We start from the raw sequence: 21,205 nt of genomic DNA, 5'->3' as shown, positions 1-21,205 counted from the left end.
TTGAACTTTTTTCCTTTTTCCTTTTTCAAAGTATTTAGGAAAAGCAGACAAACAAGAACATAAGTGCTAAGAATGAACTGAGTATCTTTGGGCTAAATAAAAGTCTTACTGGAAAAAATGTAAAAATAAATTAGTTGGGTTTTTTTCCCTCTACAGACATGTAAATAAATACTCTTTGAAGAAATTCTAGTGCCATATCCTAAAGCAGTATCTTCCTGTATCTTTTTCATCAAGACTAAAGCTTCACACATAATCTTGACTATTTTACTAGGAAGATATCCATTAATATTTACATATTTTTGTAAAGGGAGTGTTCAGGGTTAAAAATATATTTCTTTTTGAAAGGTAAGCCTGCCATCCTGATGGCAGTGATTCAAGCTATAGAACAGAAGACAAGTTACAGAATATCCTTCAATTTCTTACACCCTAGATCAGAGAAAGGAGATCAGGAAAGCTAGAGAGGTAAACAGCCTGGATTCCAGGAATGGAGACAGACAGTGGCTCATTACATGAATGCTTGCACGGCCAGGAGTATCTACTCACACAGGCTTTGTTTCTCTTCTACACATAATATAAATTTTTATTGTCGGCTGACCAAACAAATTGGGAAGAGAGACAGTTATGGTTGCCACAGTGAAAGAGCAACATTATCTAAGGTTTCCATCTGGACAGACCTGCTTTTAGAAGGTGGCCAGATGTTGAATATAAGCAGAGGCCATGCCCAGATGGTACACTCCAGGTGGGAGTGTAACTACCTCAAAAGGAAGAGTCACTTCAGCAACATCTTAATAATAAGTATATAATTCGGAGTCATGTATAGCTTTTATTTTAGGCAATGATCAAAAGCTGAAGGACCTTGTTAATCTTTAAGGCATCAGGGACTAAAAGCTCCAGGTAATAAATTGGGGGGGGGAGGGGGGGAGGGGGAGAAAAAAGGTATCTTTGTGGCACAAGCTATCATTGTGTATCTGCTTTGTTGGCTAGTTCCAGGAAAAATATTTTCAGGGATGGCAGAAGGGGAATGTTATATACTGTTCTGAGAAAAATATTAGATCATAAATTTCACATCATTTTTTAACACATCATTTAAAGGGCTGAATCTATCAGGCAAGATTCTCATCTTTACTGTTCCATCAGCACCACAAGAGAATATGTGATTTGCTGGTCCTGTCTCAATTTGCATGACTCCCGTCCCAATGTTTCTGAAGAGAGACTGTCGAGCATGCTCATTGATGAAAGTGTGAAGAAGATTAAACGTACATAGACTCCATACCTGAAAAAGCATCAAAACATCAATCTCTTACAAGGATAATTACCATGATCTTAAAATTCACCAGTAATGAGTCATTGAGAAACCGGACTACATTTTGCATTCATTTCTCTGACACTAACTGTAAAAGAAAAGATATGTAGCAATCTGTAATGACAGAGTTATAGAATATTAATATTCATTTTCTATAATAAGGAATATATATGGGGACTAAGGTAAGACTGACTAAAAGGAGGACTGCAAGGTAAGGCTAATATTTCATAATTAAATTAGTAAACGTGAAAGTCAGGGTTGAAAACAAATGCAGAATGTATGACATATCTGATTATTCCACACCTATGCAAGATTCTTTTTGAATTTACACATCATCTTCATCTCTCTGCTCCCTCCCCCTCATTAATACCTTTATGTTGCCTTCAGCAGATCCTGTGACAAAATACTCTTCTGTAGGATCAACAGCAATTGCTTTGACTGGAGAATCATGACTTTGGAGTAACTGTTGCTGCTGTTTTTGGCGAAGATCAATTACACATGTAAAGCCTTTTCTGCCTCCAGATATTAACAGCTGATGTTTTGGAGCATATGCTAGCACAGTTGCTCCACTATCATGACAGATAAAAGCTGAAAGCCAAAGCAAAGTAATTTAAATAACACACAGTACTAACTTCAATTTCACAGTACTAACTTTAATTTTCCATCAACCTCTAATGGCTCAAGACAGTAGCAACAGCGACTTTGATGCTGTAATCCAATTGACCACAACCAGTCCATTTATTGCAGTACGATATATATGTAAGCCCAGGTTCACCAACTTCAGCCCTGAAGCTGCAGTATTCTCAAATTAGGCAGTTACAATCTGTATGAAAAAAAATTTATATCCTTCTTTCTATCCCTGTGTAATCGCAAACTATTAAGCCTTGACCAGAAACAGATTCTTTTCAAACCCTCTAATGCTTGTTATTTTAAGGCATCTGTTTTCCGTAAGAAACATCCTCCTAAATTACTTGCCCAAATATCTTGTAAGTTTCCACTGGTTATTTTAATTTGCTGCTTTCCACATTTGTTTGGATATGTCCATTCCCCCAAGTGAGTAGAGGACAGTGAATGAAGATTACAATTATCAGAACAAAGCTCAGTACGTTTGAGACTAGATGCTATGAATGCTAACATGTGGCATGTAGTATATTGTACTTGTAGTTCAAAGGGTTCTCTAAATTTACATTTAGAAATTCCACACATCTCACATACAGTTAATCATTCACCACACTTCAATTACAAGGAGTTCACAACTCCTCTCTCTGAACCTAATTCTGTATTTCAGACATTGAAATGTATTTCTTTTTCACTGCTACAAAATATTAGTAATAAAGTTAATGAAACCCTGCTAAGTATTTATTACATCTTAAAAAGCATACTTAGAGGAATGATGCTTCTAAAGCATTTTTGTAATACTGTATGTAGATATCTATACATGCGCACACACACAGCATTTAAAACATTCCACAGTATTTGGCATAATACATAGAATAAAAGTGCCATAGAACTGGATAGTCTTTGAAAGCAAAAATGCACTAGTTTACAAATATAGCAGTAAGTTCATCTTGTAGTTCGACTCTGAAAATTACTATATAATTATGAGATCTTATTTTTACATCTGCTTGTTCAATATATTCATAAAAAAATCAATGAATATTTTCTAGAAAATTCGGTGCATTTATTCATATACATACCTTCAGAGAATCATTTTATAATCATGGCTTCTCTGAGGACAGGATTTTCACAGGGGCAAGGAAATACTTAACAGTTCATAAAAAGCATGTCCTCTCATATTGTCCAAATAGATAATGTATCTGCAAGTGCCCAATGCTATCTTTATAGTACCGTTGTTTGGTCTAGTTTTGACAGTGTTACAGCTATTGTCTTCTCAACATGCTAGTCACTACAAGCAGGAGTTGCTCAGAATCTTTTAAAAAGGAACAGAAATTACAGATGTCTATCTGTCAGGGGTTGCACTTGTGGTGCACAGATACAAGGTATGCAAAGGAAGGTGCTCATGTCCATGAAACCAATCATTTATATATAGCACTAAATTTCTCAAAAATCTGTTTTTATACTCCTGCTGGTGCACTCACACAGTACAGTGAATTATGTTTTCCTGCTAATATTAAAGTTACTTCCCACAATAACTTTTCCATAAAGACAGAAACACACATACTTTTTTTTACTGTGATCAAATATTTCACTGGTTGTATTTTACTTACCATGTACCAAGCTATTTGTAGGTGAAACCAAAGTATCCCAAAGACAAATATTTCTGCAGAAAAGATGTTTTAATTCAGTGAGAAATGTTCTAAAGTATTTTGAACACTTGAAAAGTCATCTGAACCTTAAAAAGATTGTTTCAGGCATGAAAGCACTGTAAAGAGACTTTCAATGATTACTTTTGAGAAGACCCCAAATTACTTTCATAGTTATACAAATACTGTGAGAACAATCCTTCTATACAATCATTCTATAACTGGTTATTTTCATAAAGGATTCATATTGAGATTAAAATCTTTTGTAGCTGAATTCACCTAAATGTTAGCAGGTTTTGCTGTTTCTTTATGAAAACTTAAGAAAATAAGTGTGAAATGAAGAGCTATGCACAACTCCCTGCATCTATAAAAATAATTTAAGACAGGCTCATATGAATGGAATAGAACAGAACAGAATATTTCAGTTGGAAGGGACCTACAACGATCATCTAGTCCAACTGCCTGATCAATTCAGGACTGACCAAAAGTTAAATCGTATTATTAAGAGCAGTGACCAAGTGCCTTTTAAACACTGACAGGCATGGGGCATTGACCACTTCTCTAGGAAGCCTGTTCCAGTGTTTGACCACCATCTCAGTAAAGAAATGCTTCCTAATGTCCAGTCTAAACCTCCCCGGACACTTTGAACCATTTCCACGTGTCCTGTCACTGGATGCCAGGGAGAAAAGATCAGCACCTCCCTCTCCACCTCCCCTCCTCATATGGAACATGAGCGAAGGATTTGTGCTTCCTTATGGAATCTCCTTTAATAGGCACATGGAATTTAGCTGCAAGCATTGCTTCTCTACCCCTCCCACAAAGAAGGAAAAAGAGCAGAAGTACGCATGTTGCTCTTGAACTGCAGAATCATCAACAAAAAGTGGGGGAGGGGGTGGGAAGGAGAGAAAACACGGCACCGCTTCATTTTTATGCATTATCAGATCAGTTCTTACCTGTTGTCGGAAGACAATCCTGCTGTGGCTATCAACGATGATGAACTGATGAAAACAAAGTCATTGGCTGTTTTGTTATGACATTGCCAGGTCTGAAAAATTGCAGTTTAGAAATTATTAATTAAAAAAAAAACAACAGATTTTGTGTAAGCACAAAATCTTAAGCTTCCTCAAGAAGATGAGCTGTTTCAAAAACAATTTAAAGAAGATGTAATATAAAGGTATGTGTATGCTTTCTGATACTCTTAATTTTTCATGGAAGTATACTTTCCAGTCCTGCGTTATTGACAATTAATTAACAATTGACAATTACTGACAAGTCTCAAAGAACATTAAAGTTATTTTAGATCTAACATTGCATTTTCTACTCTCTAACTTAGTAAGTATGATTAGGATTTAAGAACTGTCATATGGATCACAGGATGGCAACAATATATTACATCTTGATTAATACTGGTTATCAGCACAATCCCTGCCCTCTCCTAACTATGATTAAAGGGGGAAGGAAATAAAAGAGCACAACACAAGTTTATGGACGCAAATTTAGTTTTCAGCTTACCAAATATGGTTTAGGTGAAGTTCCAGTAAGTGGGCAACATTTCCAATTTGTCTGATATAAACTTATATATCCATCAGCATCAACAATTCCAAACTGAAAAAAGATTTATTAATTGTAAATACATATGTATGTATTACAGAGAAATTATCCACAATTCAGAGAAACTACTTTAGGTTTGAAGAATGTGATGTTTCTGCTAATTTACAATTATGGGGGTGGGGAAGGGAGGGAGAGAGAAGAGGGTAAGTACAGAAGCATTCTGTCAGTTACCTTATTTCCTTGGTAATTGAATCTCATTCGAGTTACCCTTGAGTTGCCACCAGACCGAAAACATGTGATTTGCTGTGCATGACCCCATTCAAACATTCTTACACTACCGTCTTGAGCACCTGTCAAGTCTGCAACAGAAAACATTTACATGACTTTTCACAGGTGTTGTAGCAGTTGAACAGGAAGGTTTCTTCCAAAATTTTAAGAAATCTCACACCAGCTCACAACATCCTCAGAATAACTAGTGCCACAGTATGTGCCATAGTACATAGGAGTAGGGGGTACCACTGAAACTTACGCGTGCTATTCAAACCTTATTGAACTGTAATTACTCATTACTTAAGAACTGTTTTTAGACGGTACTGAAATATGAAGCTATTTACTTCGAGATAATAATGTATCTTTTTCCTACTATCTTTCATCTAAGTCACAAATAAAAGAAATACAGTACTTTTCGGTATTAAAAAATATCACTGCTTCTAAAGGCTTTTTTTTTTTTTTGGAAATGAAAAATAGTTTCAGTAAAATAGGGCTTATAAGCAACTTTTAAAACATATAATAGATTACTGTGCTAGTACAAAATAGCAGCATACTAAGAAACAGGGCCAGTAAGTAAATATATAAACTTCATATAACTTTTTTCTTTTTTTAACAAAAATGAACTTACAATATGGTAATGTTGGATGAGAAGCCATTCTTCTGACATTATTAATAGCCTTCTTGAGCATCTGTTCGATATACAAAATAATAGAAAATAATTAAACAATACTACTGAACTAAAACTTACTGAACTAGAATAATTAGTGATCCTACTGTAGTGATTCCTACTGAAAGCATGTACTGGGTTTAGAAATTCAGATAGAAGTCAGTTTCTTCCAAGGCTAGTGAAGATGTTAATACTTTTGCAGCTTGATACATCTAGGTAAATATTAACTTTTTGCTTCAGAGATTTATGGATCCAAATATAAACACTCCTTAGACTGCAGTCTTACCTCTTTTCTTGCCAATTCCTTTCTGATTCCATTAAATTTATTGGAATATTCCTGAATATTGTAAGATAAGCAAGAGAGAGGCAGAAGCATGTAAAGAAAGAGGTAAACAAACTTTAACAGAAGTAAAAAATAGGAAGGAATATATTTATTTTCAAGTTTTATTATTTATTGTCATTGATTGAAAACTGATTACTTGTGGCCATCCAACTGGTAAATAAAAAATTCTTCAAAAGCGTTTGTAATTTTGCAAATACACATCCAATGGATTTTCAGCAGCACTTTTGTTCCTAAATTCCAAACTTTGCTTTGAGCAAGGTGCATTACCAAGAATGCTGTTTTTCTTAGTTGATTAATTCCTAACTGGGAAGAGTTCAATATATGAAGAGAACTGGAGACATCAGACAATTAAGATAAAAACACCAGCTAATTAAATCATAAGTCCAACCCACAATAACACAATTGGAAAGAAACGGTAGGGATTTTTCATCAGGGAAATGCATCTGTATTTTCCTTGCATGTCTCCTCCCTTCTTTTCTTTCTATTTATGTATGTCAAAGTTAAGTTTTCATTCTCTTACTTCTATTAGTTCTCCTCAAAAACATGTGGCTACTTTGAGGACTGTCTTTCCTCAGAAAATTGTTGGATTCAGTTTGCTCATGCATGTAGTATTTGAGAACATTTGAGAGTGAAGAGGGCATAAGTTTACATTTGTACCAGATGTTAACTTTAAATGATAAACACAAACAAAAGTTCGTTGCCAGAGCACTGACTTTCAGCACAGTAGCTTACCACTTACTATGTATCGGTAGCAAGCTGGCACTGAACTACTTTCATAGAATCATTTAGGTTGGAAAAGACCCTTAAGACCATTGAGTCCAACCATGACTTTCAATTGCTATGATTTTGTACAGTACTTTGCCACTGCTTTGTCACTGAAACAGTAGATAGCGAATCAAGTATTTTAAGTATGCTATTCTCCCCTGGTCTCCAACCATATCAGGGTGTCAACTGGAAGAACGTATAAATTACAAATTTTTAACTTGCTTCATATTACTAAATATGATCCGAAGAGTTGAAAAGCAATGTCTCCAAATTTTCAGAGAGTTTGCAAAGAAAAAGGAGGAAAAACACTTAGCAGGGAAATAATTGATTTTCTTGCTAAAATTTCCTGGGATTTGGATTAGTGGAGTAATTGCAATCCTCTTGATTACATTTTGGAAGCAGATTTAGATCTTTCAATTCTCAAAGCTTTACTATTTGTTGAAGAGAAAGCCTTATGCTTTTTGGTTACCCAAGTTTTATTTCAAAACACTTTTCTGAAAATAAAAATTAAGATTTTCAAATACCTATTTTCCTTTTTTTTTGTAAGTACTTTAAATGACAAAGAAAAAAGCTCAACGGTTTGGTAAAACATTGGTGAATAAAACAATATATACATTATAAGATTTAGGACAAGACAACACAGGATGATATGCTTCAAACATTAGTGCATATACCAATCCGTAAATAATTGAAATACTTTGCTCTCTAAACTTACAATTTATGTCTATGTGTAAGTGAAAAAAATTATTCATGCTCATTCTATTTCTTCACCAAAATGAAGGTCTGTGTTGAGTTTTATAGCTCCTAACTTTTACCCAGAAGTCAATGGAAATTGTGTTTCTTCATTCAACAGATAAGCATGCATCACGATCTCCTGACCCCTACTGGATTACGCTTTGGAAAAATGCATGCTTACAGAATCGTGCCTTTGAAAGACTATGCTAACATAAATCTCTGGGGCAGTGTCTCTGATTTTGAAATCAAGTACGATTATCAAATGCAATTACCAACGTAACTGATATTAGATACTGCTCGTTTCCCCTTAACAATAGCTGATGGCTAGAACACTGATTGCTTTGTTAGAGAGTTGGGTGTTTTGGGCCTAATGTACACTAAGAGTGAAGAATAAAAAAGCTTAAAATCTGACCCACCAGTTATTAAACTGGTGAATATTGGTGTCAGTCATACTGGTTTGGAATACAAGCTGTTGAACACTACCTGAGTTTCAAAGCTGACAGTATGTACTATTTACCTCAGTGCTCTCTTAGAAACACATCCTGTAAGAACTGTGTAAACGCACCGTACTGAAGGATCTGGTGGTGAGCCTGCTTACCTACCTTGTGTGAACTATGTAACAGGAAACAGCGAAGAGGGGTAACAAAAAAACCTTAAGAGCTAATAAAACGTTAACTGCCTGAGTATCATAAGGGCACCATAGTTTCCCTTCGTGATGGAAGTGAAGCAAGGACAACAATACTGAAAAGCCAGTAATGGTAAAGAACAGTGGACTGTATCTACTAAATGGACTGTGAATAATGGAAAAGCAAAGATGGGAACAAGGATCAAAAGTGGTATCCGAAGGAACAAGGTAACAAATAGTAGCAACAGAAAGATTTTGGTGAAGCTGGTTTTCCTCCAGATTTGAGTCCTTCCACAGCAACACTACTTTCTCCCAAGAATCCCTGTATCTTCCTTCATTTTCTTTGTCCTTCATTCAGTGCCCTTGTCTCCCCTCCCTAGTGGGCAGTTGTGTGCTGTGGTTGGGTCTCTACTCTGCCACAGTCAAACAGTATGCCAAACAAAAATTAGGTCCAAAGCTTAACAGCAAACATATTCAACACAAGCGTAGCCATATATCTTCAGGTAAGAAAGTTTTACCACATACAAAATAGAAAGTCATGTAAGAATAGTTTACATTACTAGATTATGTAATTACTTTTTTGAGAAATACACAAATACACACAAATTCTATACATACACACACATGTATATATATAAAAACGGAAGTCAGAGGAGAAAGTGCCAAAGTCATTCAAAGAATACTTGCAGAAGAGACCTGCAAAACTGGCTACTAGGATCAGCAGTTCCCAGGCAGAAGGAAGAGCTGTACTGGCACAATACCCACTTCCATGTGTGGATAACATTATCATTCTTATAATGCTCATTCCTTATTTACTCCTCCTAATAATTAAGTACTTTCAAAAATCAACCACAATATAAATTAACATATGGTTCTTTCTGCCACCACTTACGGACTTACTCTGAGCTGTTAAATACCACAAAGTGCAGCCAAGCCATAAGAGCTGATGCATCCAATTATCCAGGAAAACTCCACATCTATGTGCAAGTAAGCGGAGAGACACAGCTGTCTTGTATGACCATTTCAGTCCAGTTAAGTGAGTCCAAATAAGCATCTCCCAGCTAACTAATCAACAGATGTGCATTATTAGAGAGCATCTATGCTGCATAGGCACTAAGGTAAGTATGCAAATGGCCACACTAGAATTATCATTTGATCTGAATTGAATCTAAGCTAATAGCTTTTTGCTCAGGGCCAAGCTTCACTTCAGATGCAGAATCTACTTCTAAAAGTAAAAGCTACCCTTGTGCAGGTGTCACCTCTATGATTAGAAGGATCAGTTTGCTCATGTGGACATAGCCACACTTTACTGGGTGTCACTGACTCCAGTGTATTTCAGAAATGCCGAACAGTGAAACTGATTATCTCCTCTAAAACATGATCTTCAGAAGTGAGAGATTTAATAATGCTACTAAGCAGTTATGGCAAAACTGTGCAGCACTTCAAAGAAGACAGAGCTGACAACAACTTTGGAGATAAACAGTCATACATCAGAGTGACATGTAGTTCAAACTATGCATGATGTTTGCAGTTGGTCCTGTTTTTGCAGTACTGCCTTCCTCATTTTTCTTATGAAACCACAAATCCCCATTTTTCCCAAGTTTAAGTTGCTCAGGCTCATACCGATACACAGTGCACTACAATGGTACTTAGTACTAGAGCAGAGGTTGGTATTTACTTTTAAATAAAAACTGGAATAGTCTGGAACTCAGAATGAAACTTAAGATTATGCTTAAAATAAAAGCTACCTCAATATTTCACACAAATATTTGCACCCAATCTTTATGAATTTATATCCTGAAATCTCCTGAATACACACTTAGATACAGCATTTGGCTTCAAGTCATTAAAGAACTTCTTACCTGAATCCTGATTCTTTATTTTTTAACGATGTATCTTAAGTATAGAAAGCATATATGGCTTGACGAAAAACTTTGCTTGCTCAGTTGGTGTATCTTAAGTTCTGTAGAGTATTTTAACCTCTTAATGGAATGATTATAAAAAATTCCGTCTCGTCTTGAATATACAGAAAAACTACATTTACTTACACGCTAATTGTAAGATATAACCAGCAACACTGAACAGACAAAAGGAGAGAAGCAGAGAGAGTACATAAGGCTAATCTTTGACAAGCAACTTACCACAGATGCACCCCTGCCAGTTTGTGTACTACCAAGCCAAGGCATATTGATAGGTGTGCCGGGATTACTATGAGTATAAGGAGTGGTTCCCTGAACATTTACCAGATCATCACGAGCATGTATAACTAAGAAATCATCAGCCCTATAAATGAAACAACATAATGTTAGATTCCAAACAACAACATTAAATACCGTGCTTTGTTACACTGATTTATACACAGTCAAGCTGTGATATTGGAAACATAGAAAAGTATACCCTTTATTTTCTACTTCCACATCATCATCAACCCAGGTGTAGATTTGTGTAGCTAGAATCGCAGAAACATCTAATTCCTGAATGTCGTGACTCGATGCTATTGCAATGCAGTTCCGATTTGCCTGAAAAAAAGTAACACACAAAGGCAGATACAAAAGGAATACTCAAAAAGGTGCTTTTTTTAAATTTTCTCTGGTTATGGTACAGTTGTTCACAAAAACATACACTTAATCAATTTACAAAACCCAAACATTTAGGTCTACAAATCTATATACTTAAACTGTCTAAACTTGACATTTCCTTTTTAAAAGTTTATTTGCATCTAGGATAGCATCACACACTATTTGTATTTTATACCCCTTGAGCAGCTCTAGTTTCTGCTTGCTTTCCTCAGAGGATAATCAAGAGGTAACTAAACTACAAGGTTTGCAACCCAGCTCCCCTCCTCCCCTTTTAAGGCTTAAATGGTTAAACAGGAGAAGAGAAGAAAAGACGACTTCCTGGTTGTCTTCCACAGAGAAAGAAAAATACTCCTACACACAAGTTTAAATAAAAAGTAGAGGCCACCTGTCCCTTCCCTCAATCCATTGCACGATAGAAAAAAAGACAATTTGTAGTAGAACTGTTTAATTATGAAAAGATATTTATGAGGTGCTTTAGAGAAGGGAGCGCTAAGAGTTCAAGCTGTAGCAGGATGGCTGGCAAAGGGTATCTCACCCATTCACAATGGGACTACTACTTGTTTATCAGGTGGAAGTACAACACAATTAGATTATCCTACCTCCTTTATACTCACCTTATTGACTGCAAAAGCAGTAATTATGTCAGACTCTTTATGGATTATTCTTGCCTTGCCTCCTGGGTATCCCAAATCTGTTTCTATCTGTATTTAAAAAGTAAAGCGTATTTAAATGCAGACTTCTATGCAACACTGCTTTTTACTGGAAGTACAGACACCAACATTGGATCGTATGATATTCGATGGTTTCCCCCCCCGCCCCTCGATTTTAATTCTAAGAAAATATGACAAATATAACCTGTAATAATTACAGTAAACCTGTCTCGTGTGTAATAATCTAGCCTCCCACTGCCATGTTGAGATTACCTCAGCAACACGGAAAGCGTAATTTGACACAGAAGTCACAGTACTGTGTTCATTCTCAAGTTTTTCAGGGATGCTGAAAACCAGCAAGGCTACATGCACACTTGGGGGTGTTGATAATAAAAAAATTAAGCCTTGATGTTTTGTTCTTAAAAAAATTTGTTAAGTCTTTTCACGCTCTTAGCAAACACTTTTCACCACTGAAACTGATGAAATAGCCCAGAAGAAGGTGCAGACAAGATCCTGAGCAGGAAAACAGATTTGAACTTTGTCAGCTTATCTATTCACTACTCTCCACAATTAAATAAATCTGGAATACTGCACGTTCCAGTACCACAAATTTTTTACTATCACATTTTCTTTTTTTTTTCTTTAATGTGATCTAATATTGTATTTGAATCTTGTCTACCTTTTTGTATTTTAGAAATGCATCCAGGTATATGCCAGCACACAACAAGATTCTAAACTCTACCAGCACCGTAGAACTCCTGTTCAAAATTAAACAGCTCAGCATTGCAAGCATTAAACTGATAGATTACAGACTCCAGTCTGTTGCAGTTACAAAAGTAATTTTACAGTAAAAAAAAAATGGCATTGCCAAACAAATGACAACATAAACATTCAAACCTGAATTACAAATGTAAAATTTTGTGTTTTCTTCAAAACACAAAGAATTATTCCAGAACTACCATTTCCCAGACTCTCCCCTTTAATTTCTTAATTCTCTGGTCTTCAAAAGATTTAAAGAAGGATATTTTAGTTGAAAACCAGTAAGGTGCTGCTGTCAAAGAACTGCAAACAGTCTTTTTCAAAGTCTGAAAAAAGTCTGTAGCTGTTATACACCACGAAGTAGAATACCTTTTTTAAGATTAAACCAAAATTGATACTCCAGTGATCTTATGTATGTAAAACTGCACAAAACTACAGTGACAAACAGATACAAAAACATGATCTGTGTTGTGTGGTGAACAAACCTGCATGAAATTAAGATCATTTTTTCCCCAGTCAGTTCCAATTACCTACTTGCTAATACTGCTTTATCACATAATTAATAACAACAAGGTAGCCCAAGGATATCACAGGGAGTTCTCATTTCTGTCTTCTCACTAGTTTTGTAAAAGAATGCCTGAAAAATACAGTATTTGTTTGCATTTCTAGGCATAGTATTATACCTTTTTAGTCTCTCCTACCAATCTTTCAAGAAAGTTGCTAGAAAGTTTGTTATACGGGTTCACTTGTCACCATCTTGAAACTGAGGCTCAGCAAAAATTTTTGGTAGCAAACTAGTATCATGCTAACAAACTGCTCGAACTTCAGTTAACCACCTTCACTTACAGGCAACTATTCCAGCCATCTCATACTGGTGAAAGCTCCTGTATGCACTATGTTCCCATAGTACTACTGAATTTTTGTCACTTGGGCAAATCTCAACTTCAGTTCTTCATTTAGCATAGCTATGGAATTTGATAATATTGTTCTTACCTGTTGTTTAATGCAGCTTTCTAAGACATGTTTACTTTCAGACAGGCTCTAACTCAAGACCAGCTTAACTCAATCTCTTTCAAAACTGAATTTTTAAGTTTATTTGCTATGTCAGCAGAGATTTTTTTTAAGGGAGATCAGCACCATTTCAAAAAGGAAATATTTCATAATGATGTAAGTTCTAATTAATTTGAGCATTACTACTGTGTACCTTATTGACGATGGGCTCCTCCACCACAGAGTTTTTCATGGTTTCATTGTGCTCCTCTAATGACTTCATCAAGGAAAGAACAACCACAGAACAATGAATAAAGATAAGACATAACACGCAAGGTATCAAGGAAATCCTTAATTCCTTGTTGTTTACCCCAACACAGAACAATTGAAACACAATAGCATGTTTGCACACACAGACATATCTATTTTATGTAGTAACAGTAATTATCAAATTCTAAACTCTATATTCCGTACAGAAGACACTGATTTACCTACTCTGTACTGTAACAGCATCTTGTCCATCTCAAAAGTCAAATTTCTTGGAAAATAGGCAATGTCCACTGGCATTTTATCAGTAACAAGAGGATACAAAATAAAGCCAACACACGTATGCTGTGTAAGGCTGTCAATGATCCTATTTGGAAACATATAAAGCACACCTAAAATATTCCAAAATACCTTTTCATAGAGCATAGCAACATGGCTGCATTAACGTAAGATGTGATCAGAAATGGTGCATCTTCAAAGGACAAGACAAAAGGAACAATTTTGCTTTTAACTGCAGTCTTTAGTGAACACAATTAGCCACAAATACTCAAACAAGCTAACATTCTAGTTGTGACAGGACAAAGATTAGCTCATACAGAACTCTCTGCTGCCATGGCTTTACTAGTCATGAATACTCTTTCTCCTGCATGTTCAATTTGTTCAAATCTGCTTCTTTCTCCTATGTTTCTGCTACTCCATAGTTTTTCTATAATACAAGTGATTCTTTCAAATTATTGGGAGTAAGAGTAAGTAAGAAAGAAAAGGAGCAACTAAAGAGGGAGGAAAACCCCCAAAACTCCATTACAGAACCACAACCATTTAACTGCATCTGGAACCTGGAATCCAGCTAGACACTGGGACAAGTTATCAGGGACGGAAATATTAACTGTCATATGACCATTTTTCTTATTAAAATTGAATCATAACATGACACAAACCAGTGGATAAACCCAGGATGACTACGGTAGGGACAAACTCAAACTTTTGGAACTTTTGGAATCTGATTAGGTTACTGTTTTTCATCTCTGAAATTTTAAAGTCTGTCATTCTTTTGAGGCAGCTTTTATACTGGGCTTAACAAAGAGGCTGACTGTAGCTAAGTGGTGTTAGGTGTCAGTCTACAGTCAAAGACTGATTATTTTTGCTTTCAATAAAACAATGGACAAAGCTTTTTAATATGAAATACCGTAGATGTAGAGTCATAGCCAAGTATATTATCCACTCATGCTCTAGAAAGTAAACAAGCCAGCCAAATAACTTAAGTAAAAGCTCATAGATTGACCTGCAACATTTTATGCATTTTATATACCACACCAACCTCGTTTAGGCATCGCTTCTTTGTAAAAATATTTCTAATAAAGGTTTCTTGGACTTCTTCCTGTTTAACCAAGTACTGCCAGAGCCTCTTCACAGATAGTGCAACATGACTGTTAGATCTACAGAACAAAGTTAAAATAAGTATTTACATCATGCTTATACTTAAAGAGACCGCAATACCTTATATTCTAATCAAACTATAGTCAGAAGAAATGCTGAAGCAAGACTACAGCTCTCTAAACACTGTACAAGACCTATTCAGAAGCATTCTGATGCCATCTCCCTGACAAACCTACATGTGAGAGGAGGTGCAAAAAAAAGAAGAAAAAGAACATGTAATATTTTCACTTCCTCTGTTGGGAAAAGTGAGAAAAATCTCTTTAAGAGATTACACAACAATAAGGTCAGCATACAGATTATTTATTACACCACTTCATTCTTTACAACATGGGTCATTTCTGTTTATTGCTAATGACTGCTTCTATCACGTGGACAATGAATGACTAACACTTCCTGCTAGGAACACATCACCAGCTGCGTAACATCTCTGAAACAACCAGGAACCAAACATGAACCAACCATGAACCAACCAGTAACAAAACTGGAAGGATCGTAGAATCAGATCAGACTTCAAATGTTTATGCTTATCCCTAGAAACTGTACACTCACACAAAACTTGTAAATACAAACCTAGCTGCTTATGGCAGAGCAAAACCCATCAAATGCGGAATCGCTTTAAATCATAATTTAAAAATAATGCCAGGCAGCAGATACATGTTCAGCTGTTCCTTTTTAATCAACTCAAGTTACTAAAACTAAGTGTGACAATTGTGAGGTATTTTATGACAAAAAGACAGACTTTCTGTGATTCTGCAACCACAGGTGATAGTAAGATTAAAAAGGCAGAAATATATTTAAAAAGTGATAATTTTAGAAATTGAGCACACTTTTCTGGCTGAATATGCAATTTTGTGGAGTCACAACTGTTGAAATATTATAAATAGTAAATATTTCTTCTCTGATTTTAGGAAAAGATACTGATAAGAACGTAATTTTATTCCCTCCAAAGGTGGGGCAATTATTTAATTCATTGTCACTCATCCTTAATTATCTCTCAGGGCAAATTTGTTATTTTTTATTTTATGGTCAACAATAATTTTTCCACAGAGACACTCAAAATCAGTGTGTTAAGTTTCAACAAAAGAACTCAAAAAAAATTAGAAACTTTTGATTGTTTTTCCTGATCTTGCTTTGGACCAGAGATGCATGAATTCTGATGTGTACCCACAATTTCACAATTAATTAGAGCAAATCTAGAAACTGGCATTATATAGTTATCGAAGTTATGGTCTATCACATGCACTAACAACATAATGCTTCATGTATATCAAAGACATTACAGTCAGTGTTTATAGAAATTAGAATCACCTGAATGGAGTGTTTGCAGGCTCAAGTAAAGTTTTATGGCGAAGCAATGCAGGACCAGCAGCTAGGGCATCTTCAGAAGCATGAACTGAAATATAATGTGGAGGTGGACCCCCATATAGCTCAAGACGTCGGAGAAGAACTTGTTCCCAACGCTGTAGTGTTTTCAAAACTGCATGGCATATTGGGGAGCTAACTGGAAGCTCTAGAAAGACAAGTATATGATGATAAAAAACCTTCCTTCTCTATTATAACCTCAACAAAGATAATTCCACAGCTGAAGGCTGAACTGTATTTCAAGTATCTCCAGAAGTAAGCTTCTTTCAAACTTCAACTTGATATTTGGAAGTATAAAAAGACGAACTGCTTTGTGCTATGATTGCTAAATACAGGAACAGACTTCAGCGCTGACAGAAATTAAATATCCTGGAACAGATCCTCCTGGAAGCTATGTCAAGGAATATGGATGACAGGCAGCTGATGAGAGAAAGCCAACATGGCTTCACAAAGGGCAAATTGTGCCTGACTAATCTGGTGGCATCCTATAATGGACTGACTGCACTGGTGGGCAAGGGAAGAGCAACTGATGTCCTCTACTTTTGACTTCTGTAAGGCCTTTGACACAGTCCCACACAACATCCTTACCTCTAAATTAGAGCAATATGGATTTGATGGATGGACTATTTCACGGATAAGGAATTGGCTGAACGACTGCATCCAAAGAGTTGCAGTCAACAGCTCAATGTCCAAATGGAGATCAGTAACAAGTGGTGCACCTCAGGGGTGCATACTGGGATCTTGGTGCTGTTCAATATCTTTGATAATGACATAGACAGTGGTAGTGAGTGCACCCTCAGCAAGTTTGCAGATAACACCAAGCTAATGGTGCAGCTGATTTGCTAGAGGGAAGGGATGCCATCCAGAGGGACCTTGACAGGCTTGAGGAGGGGGCCCATGCAAATGTCATGAAGTTCAATAAGGCCAAGTGCAAGGTCCTGCACCTGGGTCAGGGCAATCACCAGTATTAATACAGACCAAGTGACGAATGGATCAAGAGCAGCCCTGCCGAGAAGGACTTGAGGATACTGGTGAATGAAAAATTGGACATGAGCCAGCAGTGTGTGCTTGCAGCCCAGGAAGCCAATCGCATCCTGGGCTGCATAAAAAGAACGGTGTCCAGCAGGGCAAGGAAGGTTCTCACCCTCTAATTCATTCTTATGAGACCCCACCTGGAGTACTCCATCCAGCTCTGGGGCCCCCAGTAAAGAAAGACATCGACCTGTTGGCATGGATCCAGAGGAGGGCCACGAAAATGATCAGAGGGCTGGAACACCTCTCCTATGAAGAAAGGCTGTGAGAGTTGGGGTTGTTCAGCCTAGAGAAGAGGAGCTCTGGGGAGACCTTATTGCAGCTCTTCAATACTTAAAGGGGGCTTACAAGAAAGATGGAGAAAGACTTTTTACCAAGGCCTGTAGTGATAGGACAACGAGTAATGGTTTTAAACTAAAGAAGAGTAGATTTAGATTAGATATAAGGAAGAAATTTTTTATGATGAGGATGGTGAGACACTGGAAGCCAGAACAGCTGTAGATGCCCCACCCCTGGAAGTATTCAAGGTCAGGTTGGATGGGGCTTTGAGCAACACGATCTGGGGAAAGATGTCCCTGCCCCCGACAGGGGGAGGCTGGACTAGATCATCTTGAAAGGTCCCTTCCAACCCAAACCATTCCGTAATGCTATGATTCCATGAAACAAGGACTAGCACTGATGTAACTTGAATTACAAAAAACCATATGGTTTCCACCAAGAAATAAATATTGTAAACATTCTTGTATGACTAGAGGCAAAGAAAAAACTAAGTATGCAGAGTCTTCTGCTAAGTACTGAGCCTTTCTTCTCACCCACTCGTCTTATCCACCCACCATGTTATTTCATAAATATACCTCTATGATAAACAGTATCAGGACAACTATTCTCAGATCACGGAAAAATTAAGAACTCTTGAACTACAACATATATATTATTCAACACATTACTGGTTTTAAGTGTGGTTATTAAGTATGAAAAGACAACTCCACTGCTTATTACCTGAAAGATCATGTCCAGCCAAAGGGTAGAAAATCTTCAAATTGTGAAGTACCAGCTGAACCATTGCCAATCTCATCAGTGACCAACTAACAAGAAAGCACTAGTAAGTCATTTACTAATAGGAAAATAAATTTTTCTCACTTATTCACAATTAGGATTTAAACCTAGAGTTTTAATCTAGAGTTTTAAATCCTCATTATAAACCGCTGATAACTACAAACAGTATTTTAGAATGTTATAGATACTATGAATTCAAAAGTCACTATATCGTATATTAATAAGAATGAGTAAAATAATCATTGTGAGAAATTAACTACTAAGTCTAGATAATACACTGACATGAAATATCAAGTAACTGGTGTATTATCTTCGAAGGCCAGAAATGCAAGTCTAGCCACAGCAGAAGATCTTGTATTCTGAAGAGTTACTTACCTGTATGAATTTGAATTAGAATGCTCTTGGTTACGTGAATTTGATGCAAACACATCTCCATCAGTATCTTCATCATCCTCGCCACTTTCCTGACTCTCTTCTGAATCATATTCAACTCTACTTTGCGATGGAAGAAAAGGCTAAAAATTTAAACAGTGTTCCTTGAGTGTCCTCTAGCCAACATCTAGTTTTAAATTATCTTTTAAAAAATACATCATTACAATATCTAATGCTTTTTATAAAAAAGCAGGCATATCATCTTACTCAATTTAGTAACATTTGGAGTTTGTACCTCATAAAAAGGGTAACTGTGAATGAGCATTGCATACTTTAACAGATTAACTATTCTTACATTACTCAAAATTCTAATGCTGAAAATGAAAATACTAACAGTTTTCCAATTCTTTTTTTGCTTTACTTTCATGTCAAATGTATCAAACTACATGTAGGCCACACAAGCTTGTTAGAGAAAAGCCAAAACCACCAGTGTATTTGCTCTCTAATTCTTCCAAAGGCTCAGAGGACTAAAGAACAAGAAAATCCTATCCCCTGCCTACAGAGTTCAACATTTATGATAAGCCCACCACCAGTACCCCTGTGTTATTCAGTATTTACAACTTCTTTTTTGTCCTTGCTCCTAAAACACTGCCTACATATTTATTTTGCTGATATGGTTAATATTTGATATAGAAATGTGCCATACAACTCCATACAATTATGTAACTTTCTACAAAGAAAGATCTGCCACAGCAGACTTGACAGAAAGCAACGTAATTTGATTTTTAGTAAGTATACACGTTCATTTCACCCATTTCAAACAGATGATAAAAAGCTTCTCACATCTCCTTGTTAATCTAAACAGCTGATCCATAACTACTTATACATTTGTACTCTCCAGCTATAAAGGGCAACATGTTTTGTGCATACCATTATCTGAAAACAAATTAATTTCATAACAACAGTTTTTAAGAAAGGTGTTTCAAAAATATCTATAGGCAGTGTTTTAGAAAAAGCTAAATATGAGTAATAAAAACAGGCAGCTTCTACCACACATCTGAATTGATACCTAGAATAAAGACTAATAAGAAAAAAATTACCATTCCAGAAGTAGTAGAAGATATTTAACTGTCATAATAGCAAAAAATTACCTTTGCAATGAAATAATCCCAGATGCTAAGCTCAGGAGGAATAAATCTTTCTTTGTAAGATGGAGATTCTTGGTCTACCAATGGCAATGCAGGTGACTGAGAACTCTCTTTTGGAGAGGTTTTTGATGAAAGCCTGTAACGTTTTTGCTGCTTCTCTCCATCATCTACTGAGGAAGAAAATACAGTATGTTGCTGTAAATTGTCTGCTCCACCTCCCTATTGCTTCTAATAAACGGATTTATAACAGAAAGTAAAAATCTTCCTCATTACAAGTTTGCAGAATTTTATCTTAATATTTCTGTAGCAAATAAGCATAGAGAATGTTAATCCTCAAATACGCAAAACTAATGCATAACTAGAATTCCAGAAGGGGAAAACTCCCAGCACAAATACACCCATAACTGCTTTCTTCCTATAACAAAGATGACAAATATTGTTGCTCAAGCAACAATACTGCAAAACTAAATTACTTTAATAAGCACTCCTAAATACTGATTAACCTGTTTTTTAAGACAAGCCAAGAGTCTTGTTTTTCAGAAAATATAGTGCAAATATCTAAGCTTGCCATTCCTACTCCAAGTTTTAACTCCGTGTCTCCTTCCAGAGGAGGTCTGTACTTTTTTATAAATGGTACAATTCTGATGAATCCATATGTCCTGACAATATATTTCTCCAGCAAATATGAAAGATCCCATTTTAACTAATAAATCCAATATATACCTTATCAAACAGGGAAAGACTAATTATTTGTAATAATACTCTAAGTCCCACGAGTTGAGGGGTTCCCTCACTTCCCCCAATATTGTCTTTTTTCAGAATAGGAAGTGTCTACAAGAGATTTATTTGAATTACATTCTTGGTGATTACAGTATTCAGGGAAACAGCTTATCCAAGCTATCAGAAACATCTTAATGCAGTTATATCACAAATGAATGAACAAGCAAGCTTCATTTCAGATCCCTTATTTTCTTGTTAATTGAGAAGTATCAACTTCACAAATATGGAAAAAGTAATGGTTTACTTAAAA

At 36.0% G+C, this 21,205-nt stretch overlaps 1 protein-coding gene across 2 annotated transcripts in view; it reads right to left on the bottom strand.

Annotated features, from left to right (window-relative positions):
• Positions 1-930: 930 nt before the first annotated feature.
• Positions 931-21,205, bottom strand: part of DMXL1 (Dmx-like 1) — a 71,765-nt gene continuing 51,490 nt past the window's right edge. The window contains exons 29-44 of one of the 2 annotated variants that reach the window (XM_009580069.1): positions 20,179-20,345; positions 19,031-19,170; positions 18,599-18,684; positions 16,514-16,715; positions 15,087-15,204; positions 13,716-13,778; positions 11,717-11,803; positions 10,921-11,042; positions 10,665-10,806; positions 6,017-6,077; positions 5,350-5,477; positions 5,080-5,172; positions 4,521-4,612; positions 3,532-3,584; positions 1,674-1,891; positions 931-1,273 (exon numbers count right to left, since the gene is read on the bottom strand). In XM_009580069.1, the coding sequence (XP_009578364.1) occupies positions 1,049-1,273; positions 1,674-1,891; positions 3,532-3,584; positions 4,521-4,612; positions 5,080-5,172; positions 5,350-5,477; positions 6,017-6,077; positions 10,665-10,806; positions 10,921-11,042; positions 11,717-11,803; positions 13,716-13,778; positions 15,087-15,204; positions 16,514-16,715; positions 18,599-18,684; positions 19,031-19,170; positions 20,179-20,345 (1,997 nt within the window). In that variant the 3' untranslated portion in view covers positions 931-1,048. The remainder of the gene's footprint in view (positions 1,274-1,673; positions 1,892-3,531; positions 3,585-4,520; positions 4,613-5,079; positions 5,173-5,349; positions 5,478-6,016; positions 6,078-10,664; positions 10,807-10,920; positions 11,043-11,716; positions 11,804-13,715; positions 13,779-15,086; positions 15,205-16,513; positions 16,716-18,598; positions 18,685-19,030; positions 19,171-20,178; positions 20,346-21,205) is intronic. The other variant, XM_009580070.1, reaches the window with a different exon arrangement.

Source organism: Fulmarus glacialis, unplaced genomic scaffold (genome assembly GCF_000690835.1).
Source record: "Fulmarus glacialis isolate BGI_N327 unplaced genomic scaffold, ASM69083v1 scaffold2106, whole genome shotgun sequence".
Classification (NCBI taxonomy): Eukaryota; Metazoa; Chordata; class Aves; order Procellariiformes; family Procellariidae; genus Fulmarus; species Fulmarus glacialis.
Note: the sequence above shows the minus strand (reverse complement) of the source record. Positions and strands in the feature narration are given on the sequence as shown.